Below are 10,749 nucleotides of genomic sequence, written 5' to 3'. Positions count from 1 at the left end.
TGAAGAGTAAACCTGCTGGTCAATTTAATGTTTCCACCTCCTTTTTTGTATTTTTTGCTTTTTATTTATTTCAGTATCTACCTATGCGTATGTATGTGCGTGCATAAGTATTATATGTGCGCACATGTATGTAATGTTATTATATTTGGAACATTGTAGCAAACAGTAATTTATTATCTATCGTGGCTGAATGGATCAAGTAATCCAAAGCCAATAAGAAAAAAAAGTTAATTTTGGCGCGCAGTGTATATTCGCAGCATTGTCTACTGAAACTGAATGATAATTATCAAATATGTGGTTATGGAAGTGAAAATGGTAGCCAAAATGAGTTGATTGATCTGGAAAAACCCAGCTGCTGTGAAGGTGGGTCTCAATTTATCCATATACTTCGCCATAACCTGCAAGTCGTGTCTTAGCGGTGATTTATCTAGATTGATTAATTTTCTGTGACAGGTTATTATGACGTTGTCTCCACTCTTTTCGACTGAATCACACGACATCACTAGGGCTACAGTAGTAACCTGCAAAAAAATTTTTATTAGAAAATGTGTGCGTGTTTTGTGTTTTATTGGCACTGGTTTTCACAACCAACTGGGCAGTCAATTTTATAATGACTATAACTTATCATTAACTCAGGGGAGTAATGTGAGTAGACGACCAAAGCGGGCATGACTATCAAGATAGGGAAATCAATGTGTTAGAGAGAGAAGTACCTTTCCAATGAGTAAGAGTGAGATAGATGCTGACGTCACAGCGCGAGCGTCGGAAAGGGGAGGGGGTAACGAATACGTTAACACAAAAAATAAAGATGACGGCATAGCCAAAACGGCACTAAAGCATATCTCCGTTGTATCGGTACGACGTGTGAGATATCATTGGAAAGGGGCACGTTGGCTCGTGACGTACAAAGGGATCGTTGGAAAGCGGCATGTTACATATACTATATTTTATCTACGACCATAACATTATATGTTATTTAAACCAGTCACGTGCAGAAATCTAAGCTTTACGAGTTGCATACTATATTTTATCTACGACCGTAACATCATTTATGTTTAAGCGATGGTGACATCTCGTTAGCATTGGTCTGATTGGAGATTGTGATACGTTAAAGGTGTGGGTAGTATCGAATATGTTATTAAAACCATAAACTAATCATTATGAGCTGCATACTATACATAGTGTATGAGCTGCATACTATATTTATCTACGACCGCAACATATTCGGCGTTTTTATTCCAATTCGCCATTTTTATTCAAATTCACCATTTTTGATCCAATTTGCCTTGACACAGACATTACATCGAAGAAATCTACCATAGTTCAGCTATTATCCGCTAGTTGGCGCCAACTATCGGATAAGAGCTGAATTATGGTAGATTTCTTCGACGTAATGTCTGTGTCAAAGCAAATTGGATAAAAAATGGCGAATTGGAATCAAAATGGACTAAAAATGGCGAATTGGAATAAAAATAACGATTTGGTGGCGCCAACTAGCGGATTTCTGCACGTGACTGGTTTAAATAACATATTATGTTATGGTCGTAGATAAAATATAGTATGCAGCTCATAATGATTAGTTTATGGTTTTAATAACATATTCGATACTCCCCACACCTTTAACGTATCACAATCTCCAATCAGACCAATGCTAACGAGATGTCACCATCGCTTAAACATAAATTATGTTACGGTCGTAGATAAAATATAGTATGCAACTCGTAAAGCTTAGATTTCTGCACGTGACTGGTTTAAATAACATATAATGTTATGGTCGTAGATAAAATATAGTATATGTAACATGCCGCTTTTCAACGATCCCTTTGTACGTCACGAGCCAACGTGCCCCTTTCCAATGATATCTCACACGTCGTACCGATACAACGGAGATATGCTTTATTGCCGTTTTGGCTATGCCGCCATCTTTGTTTTTTGTGTTAACGTATTCGTTACCCCCTCCCCTTTCCGATGATACCTCACACGTCACGATCGGACCAATAACAACGGAGATATGCTTTATTGCCGTTTTGGCTATGCCGCCATCTTTGTTTTTTGTGTTAACGTATTCGTTACCCCCTCCCCTTTCCGACGCTCGCGCTGTGACGTCAGCATCTATCTCACTCTTACTCATTGGAAAGGTACTTCTCTCTCTAACACATTGATTTCCCTATCTTGATAGTCATGCCCGCTTTGGTCATCTACTAATGTGTAGTGTGTGTGTTGAGTAAGTGTCTTGTTACTTTGCAAAGAGACGCTATAATCGTATCCGAACGTCTGCGGTCCCTCCGGTGAATACCGATCCCACGAGGACAGAAACTATTTTCATTAATTAATTTATAATAAACGAAAAATCCCTGACCCTGGTGAGATTCGGCGATATAAATTAATAAACCTATGAAATGCCAATCGTGTCAAAATTTGATAAATGTCATTAGTGTCAAAATTTTATAACAGTGGAGTAAACGTGCCTCCTGTTGGACCAATTACAAACAAGCATTACGGCGCGGGAAATTTGAATCACTCCTACTGGTTTAAAATCAAACCATAGAAAACAATCAGATTAACCTGGCAACGCCCTTAATTATTTTTTTGTGTGTATGTTTGTATATGTTTCAATAACCACTAAAAATGGCTTAGAAAACACTAGAAAAATATTTTTAAAAAATTTTGACAATGCTAAATATTGAATTTACCCTGTATCCATATGGAACCCGTGGGCATTAAAAGAAAAGTCTATTAAATCACAGAACAAATATGACAAAAATATTAATGTAATTTTATTGAATAAAAAACCTATAAATACAAGTATAAAAAAGTACAAAATAAGTATAGAAACTAAATTTATTTTTTAGTGTGATAGGTTACAAAACATGGTACACATAATCCAACATTACATTTGAGGCACACTGTTCTCACTTTACTATTACAGATTTCTAATCCGCATGTTCGTCTTTTACCATCTTTAGTAGAATCTACCAAATGTCCAATGTTATCATATCGTATGTCAGGTATTACTTTTCTCGAGTTAGCTTTGAGGGGTAAAATTGCGCCTAAATGTTAACTGGGACATTTTTGGGTCTTGATGGCGGTACATTAACCAAGCATTAATGACACGCAAATCAATAAGATATGTAAATGGATTCCACCACCACTTTTTTCCTCGTATGTTTATCCTATACTCAGTTAAATTTCGGTCCGTTTGGTCTGTTCCCCCCATATACTCATTATATTTTCCTATTACAAACGGCCGCGGTACTTGGATATTTTTATGTTGTTCCTTGGAATGTCTCTTTACAGGGCGTACAGGTTGAAGACCATGACAAGTTGAAGCTACTGACACAACATCGTTGTCTTTCCATCTAACAAAAAACATACCTGATTTTCTTTCTATGGCGCTACAGTATTGCCCTTTGGTTTTTAATAATTGTGGATCAAGTACTTGTGGAATATTTTTTTTAACGTTTGATTTAGTTTTTGTTTCTTGCCTCTTTCTTTAACCAGCTGCTTCGATTTTTTAATAGGAGCCTTCGGTTCTCTTACTTCTAATTTAGGAATTCTGTTACTTCTCATTGTACCAGTAGCTTGGTAGCCTCTAAATCTAAGGAAGTTGAATAGATTTGCTGAAGTGAAGAGATTATCGAACTAAAATTGATACGGTAACTTCATTTTTGGTTCAGGAAATTCGCTTAAATGTTTAACAAGGGGAGAAGCAGCTTTTCCAAAACTTGTGCTATAGGCATCAGGAATTGTAGCATTTTTCCCTTGATACATATCGAATGTCACACAATAACCTTCTCTTGTGTTAATACACCAAGCCTTATAGCCAATTCCTTTAATGAACTGTTTAGCACTATGTTTTCCAAAATACTTCATCACACTTTCGTCGAAGTTTAAATTTTCTTCTGGCACAAAAAGTTCGAGGAATCTTTTTTTGACCATATTCATTAGAGGTCTGATTTTCGCAAACTTGTCGGTTATATCCAGTTTAGTGTTGTCGGAACAGTGAATGAACTTCACAATGGACAGGAATATATTTCTTCGGATAGCTCTCGACACCAAGGTATTTCTAATATCTTCGGACTTCTCCCAATAGTGACGTTTAGATGGGACTGAATTGTAACCACTCAAAATAAGGATTCCTATGAAGCATTTTATTTCATCGTGTGTGATATTTAGATTCTCTTGATTTTTAAAAGCTGTATATCTAGTAGTTTCCTGAGACAAGTGTTCAATAATTTCATCGGTAAAAAACATTTCAAACACTTCGATGGGGGTTTTATTTTTGAAAAGTTCTTAACCCGATGTAGGAAAGTCACCTTTTATATATTTCAATATATCACCTTCAATATATTCTATGTTTTGTAAATTTTCTCTTTGATAGTCCAACCAAGAACCAATAAATACTGGAATTGTATTTACATTTCGTTGGTCAATGTTTTCTGAATAATTATTACTATTATCGTTCGTAATTGAAGAGGTGCTGGGGCCTGGCGTAAAGTGATGAGAAACACATAAAGAAATAGTCGACAGTTCTTGAATAGCATCTTCTGAATTACCACCAATACGACCGTTAGTAAAAACGAGCTCTGCGGGTGCTAAAAGTTGATTGCCAGGTAAATGTTGAAAAGTTCCACGTTCATCCTCGTCTCCAGATTCTTCATCAGTAAGTACATTACATGGTGGAGGCTTAACAAAAGATTTTCTCTGGGGCTATACAGTAAAACCTGTGTTACCGGCCACCTGTCAAAATCGGCCATCTGTACTAACGGCCAATTTCAAAATTCGCCAAAAAATTATATGTAGATTCCCTTATTTATTATCTGGTATTTAGGGCCACCTTTATAATACGGACGCGGCCAAATAATCACATAGTTTTAAAGCACATTTTATAGAAATTTACCTGCTAATGCTAATGTCAGCCAAATATTTTTGTCAACTTGTTGATAGAAATTCCCAGTACTATATTTAATACCTATTGTACCTACCTAAAAAGCGATTAAATAATTAGGGTCGGTGTGGTGGTCATAAAATGTCATAAAAGAGGAAATGCTTGTCACTATTTATAAGTACGGTTTAAGATTACAAAAGTTGACCGAAAAATATGGTGTTGTAAAAACTCAAATTATCAAAGGACATTATAAAAATAACAGTGAATTGAAAAATTCTTCAACAAAGCTTAACATCCCCTTTTTTCGTAGTATTAGTAGAGTCCGTTCATATATAGAATTATATTTGCTTTTAATAATAAAATAAACAAAGTTCCAATTATCTTTTATGTATTTGTGGACTACACAAACTGGCAATACCGGCCACCTTTCTATATCGGCCAATAGTTCGTTAATTTTTAGTGGCCGTTACTGACAGGTTTTACTGTATTTTCATGGTCTTTTAAAAAATTTCTATTGCTTCCTGTAGCGAGAATCCGGGCCTGAAAAAAAAAGTGTGAGTGCCCACGGGGTCCATATGGGTACAGCATGAACACGTTACAAATAAATGCAACTTGCACAAACATAAATTCATGAAACTATATATTCTTATAAACTTTCAACCGTTAATAACGTAATAACACAAAACTAAACTAATAATTGAGAACCTACCTCAAAATATCTTTTAGTCTTTGAACATCGAAAAAGTCATCCATTTTAACAAAGCAAATAAAACGTTCACGTTCACTCTACTGAAATAATTGCAACACTAATAGACATTTACACTTTCTACAAACGTGTGAAGGCACTGATACCCCCTCCATTTAAAAACGATAAGATGTGAGAGGCTTAAAAATATAGCGTACCCATATGGACCCCAAGGGTGCTCCCGGGTTAAGAAAAAATTTACAAAAGAGCTTTTTTGATTCGAATGATCCAAATAATCTAAAATAATATCTGCCTGAACCGAAAAAAATGTAGTAGAATTTATAAAAAAAAAAAGTAATTTTTAATAATATGTAGATATTATTGTTATTAAAATAAAACAAAATTATTGTTAAAATACCAGCTAGCAGAAGAAATAGAGAACAACGACACGTTAGAAATGTTAAGTGCTCCGAAATTAGAAAAACATGCAATATTTACAAGAAGACAAGAAAAAGGATACCTACTTCAAAATTTTGATAAACAACCATTTATTAGAAGATGATTTAAACGAGACATGCTTATCAAAACAAGCTTCACTTCACAAACTGTTAAAAATTTCTGAAATAATAAACTCCGAAACTCTGTACAAACTGCTACTAAAAATCTTTCAAATAAAAAACTTTCAAAATCACGTACACATGCTACTATAACTGCTCAGCGTCTGCGACTGTGTCTGCTCTCAGACCAAACTCTCGGAACAGAGAATAAACTCTCATGCAAAAATCAGACTGCTATTTATAACCAAATGGGGGTTTTAATGAGTGGAACATATAGAGTATGTCAAATGACAGGTGATAAATAGCAGTCTGATTTTTGCATGGGAGTTTAATCTCTGTTCGGAGAGTTTAAGTCTGTTCTGTCGGACAAAATAAATGTGCCGTTTTCGTGGTCTGACCGTTCCAAATATTTAACCTGTTCCATCTGTTCCCTCCACCTGTTCTCTCTAACCGGCAAGCGTTCTTTAAAGAACTCGTCTTTTGAAAACCGAAAAACCTATACCTGAATATTATTAGGTTTGTTCCAACATGAACTTTTGGACGGTCCAGAAACCGTCACGAAACTACTTGTACCGCTTGTTGTGCGCATGTTCGTAACCGTATCGCCCAGTTATCGTCCGATGACGGTAATCCAATGATAAAAACCAAAGACGTATGCCGTAGATATATTAATATTATGTGATACATGACAGAAGCTCGAAACAAATGACAATCAATGAAAAACCCTATTGCCTAATTACTGAAATTATCATCACGAAACCGTCACTAAAAGATCACAATTCTTGTTGGAACAGTGGGAAGGACGATCCGAGGACGATCATATTTTTGTTGGAACGGATTTTGTTTACTGCGCAGGAGCGTTACCGTTTCGTGACGGTTCTCGGTCGTGTTGGAACAAACCTATTATCGTTTAAACCTGTGCCGTTCCGTCCGTCAACAGGTGTTTAACATTTGCTGAAAAGATTAATGCAATCCAAAATTTGGTTTGCACGCTGCTTTCAATATTGTTCAAAAAGTCAGTGTAGACGCCAGAAGATAAATGTCTTTTATTAATAAAAATTATTAGTTTGATTACAGAAAAAACAGTTGTAAAAAATGTTTGATAAAGTGAAGCGTTCTTTGAAGAACGCTTGCCGGTTCAAGGAAAAAAAATAGTGAACTTATTTTTGTTTTGTTATTTTAGAAAGGGATTATTAGTTTGATTACAGAAAAAAACAGTTGTAAAAAATGTTTGACAAACTGAAGCGTTCTTTGAAGAACGCTTGCCTATATAATAAAAAATATATTATTACTGAAACCAACTTTTTTTGCTTAATCCGGCAAGTGTTCTTTAAAGAACGCTTCACCTTTTTTACCAAGAAAGTGAGCCAATAAACTTTTTTACCTGTTTTATTGCTTTTTTTAGTTTCTTTTACCAATAATTCCCTAGAGAAAAATTCCCAACTTTCTATCTCTATTATTTCAGTTTTGCCTGCTAGAGGGCTAACTGCCCCTGTTACAGTGTTCCCATATATCAAATTTGATCTGACTAGACACCCTTAAGCTATTAACAAATTTTCAGCTTGATATTAGTCAACTTTTTTTTCATACTCGGGATCCAGACCTATAATCAGATTCTCCGTTATAAGAATGTTGCTATATTATAGTCATTAAGGTACCAAGGGTATTATAAGGATAATAACGCTTGAGGTCAATGGTGTATTTACAGAGGGCCTTCGGCCCGAGAGATATACGTTGACAGAAAGCGTTATTATTATAATACCCGTAGTTCCTTCAACATTTAATGTCCGACTAAATTATTTTTGAAAAATTTGAATGAATTTTTTTGCGAAATTTTTTTTTTTATTTAGCTAATGCCTTGACAACTAATGGCCATTGGCATGATAGGTATGGTAAATGTTTGCAGTTAGGTACCTAGTGTCATGTGTAGTGTGTGTGTGTGTGTGTGTGTGTGTTGAGTAAGTGTTTTGTTACTTTACAAAGTCTACGTCATTGTCTTTGCAAAGAGACGCTAATTGTATCCGAACGTCTGCGGTCCCTCCGGTGAGTACCGATCCCACAAGGACAGAAACTATCTTCATTTATTATTTTATAATAAACGAAAAATTCCTGACCCTGGTGAGATTCGAACTCACCACCATTCGGACCTTTCGATCCAAAGGTAGGCGCTCTTACCACTGAGCCACAGAAGGGAGCGAAAAATTTGAATGAATTTTTATTTAATTAGTTTTCAAATAAGTACATTTACTTACCAGTAACAGTAGTAACGTAATTGTGGTAACCATAGTTTTACTTAGGTTGATATTTGTGAACTTGGCATTATCTAAGTCGTTATTTAAATTTATTGCCCGAGGGCTTTATTTTTAAAAATAACGCCCTAGGGCGTTATATCGTACTTAACAGACTTCGAAAAAATGTCATTATTTGTCAAATAATATACCAGTCGGACATTAAGGCCATCGGTACATAATTCGCAAATATTTTACGGCTATCCCTACTTTTTGTGTCTTTACACGGCAAATTACGTGTAGTAAAATTCACACTGGTATGGATATGTAAACATTACTAGAATGTCATTCTACTTGAAAATGTCATCATTAACTTAAAGAGATGGCTTTTGAATGTTCGTGGATAATTGTTATTTGTATAATTGCAAATTACTAATTCAGATAAAACATTTGATAATTTTCCACAAACTATGTATTTAGTGATTGTAATAATTTATTATGTACAAAAAATTACGCAATAGAGGAAAGAGGAAAAGTTTTAAAGTGATTTTTTAATAATATATTGTTACTATGGAACGCTTACAATTTTGAATATCTTTAACAACAAAATACAGTCGAACCAGCTTATTAGAATACCGGTTATAGGAATATCCTGGTTTAAGAAATATAAATGTGAGTTCCCGAAACGTTTTTACTAGCCACTAATGATCGGGTATTAGAATATCTCGGTTATAGGAATACTTTTGCTTGGGACGAAGGCTACTCCAATAAGCAGGTTCGACTGTACTTGGATTTGGATTACAGAATATATTATCCTGATGTATTCTCTGCTTGGATCTTCCACAAATAATACACAATAAATAACGTTTTATTAAGTTCACGTCTCAAATCAATTATTTATCAAATACACTATAATATATTAATATTTTTTTATCACCAACTCAAAATATTCCCGATGCCATGTCAAATATTTAAAATTGTCACTGCATGATTATCACTGTCTGACTGAAAATATGCTGACAATATTCTATTCGACTGAGTGCGTTGTAAGACAAAGATAGATTTGGAAAATATTACCACGGACATTGTGTTCATTTTTTTCGAATCCTGAAAAACCAATAAATATATTTGAAAAATTAAACGCAGAATGAAAGACTAAATTATCACCGAGGGCCAAAAGTCCCTTAGAATAAATAAAAAGCTTATTTTGAATGAGATATTTGAAATTAAAAATCACACTAAATTTTCTCTTAGTTTTCGCCTTATTAACTTTTTCGACTTATTAAAATAAATATCATAGAAATTCTCAGGGACTTTCAGCCCTCGCTAATAACGTAATCTTTCATTTTGCGTTTAAATTTTTCAAAAATACTTATTAGTTTCCTCAGGATTCGAAAAAATGAATCCTCATCCCATTTGAATAGCATTGCAGCCGAAAATACGTACCCATCTCCTTAATAAATATTACTTACCACGTACAAAATCGGGTACACCAGACCATTCATGATGTATTTGTATGTGACATGGTGCTCATCTTGCTTTTGTCTAGATACCAACAAAGCCCTGTTGGCGTGATTAAGCAGGGAAAACACCGTGCAAATTAATATTAAGAAAATTTTCCACCCGAATATGACATTAAATTCATCCGACATGACGTATAAATCCTGGTACAAAGAAAACACTTTTTTCAACTTATCCTCTTTACTTTTGTCCTCGCTCTTTGACACAATATAAATCGGAGATTTCAAAATACTTCGTATCATTTTACTGAGGAAGTTATATCTCTTCCGTAACATCTTCGCTATGTTACAGATTATAATAAGTTCGAAGAATTGATAATACATCGCGATTTTGTGAGTAATAAAGTTGGGACGAATAGTAGCATTCATTTTGATTTCAACAGCCGATATTGTAAAATACACCAGATGGTAGAAAGCGATCTCCAGAAAAAACAACTTGAAGTTTATTCTTACAGTGAAGTTTTCCGTATGCAATTTCTTTTCAACTTTTTCTGAAGTGTTTAGGAAGTTTTCCCAGTGTTTCGCGTAAAGTTTTAAGCTACCCAAAAGACCTTTGAATAGGAAAACAAACTCGGAAACTGACTCCGCACCTAAAAAGTTGAAAAAACTCGGAGTTAGTGGAGAAAATAATAACTTTAATATATAATAGGGAACTTATATAAAATTTTAAATTCGAAAAAAATGCTGTAAATCACAACAGAGCATAATTTAAAATATTTATCAAAGAAAAAAAGCTGTTTTTGTCTGTCGCTTGGCCCATAAAGACGATTAAAATCGAGAAAAAATGAAAATTATAGCAGCCAGCCCAAAATGCGGCCTCATTAGTCGTGACGTCATATTATAATGTTTGAGGTCCACGCCAGTAATTCAT

The 10,749-nt window shown here is 34.6% G+C and overlaps 1 protein-coding gene across 1 annotated transcript; it reads right to left on the bottom strand.

Annotated features, from left to right (window-relative positions):
* Positions 1-238: 238 nt before the first annotated feature.
* Positions 239-10,462, bottom strand: LOC126889368 (putative gustatory receptor 28b). The gene is made up of 2 exons (XM_050657620.1): positions 9,831-10,462; positions 239-521 (listed from the first exon to the last, which is right to left on the bottom strand). Exons 1-2 carry the CDS (start codon positions 10,245-10,247, stop codon positions 264-266), a joined length of 675 nt encoding a protein of 224 aa, XP_050513577.1. The 5' UTR covers positions 10,248-10,462; the 3' UTR covers positions 239-263.
* Positions 10,463-10,749: the final 287 nt, after the last annotated feature.

This window comes from Diabrotica virgifera, chromosome 8 (assembly GCF_917563875.1).
Source record: "Diabrotica virgifera virgifera chromosome 8, PGI_DIABVI_V3a".
NCBI classification, from domain to species: Eukaryota; Metazoa; Arthropoda; class Insecta; order Coleoptera; family Chrysomelidae; genus Diabrotica; species Diabrotica virgifera.
Note: the sequence above shows the minus strand (reverse complement) of the source record. Positions and strands in the feature narration are given on the sequence as shown.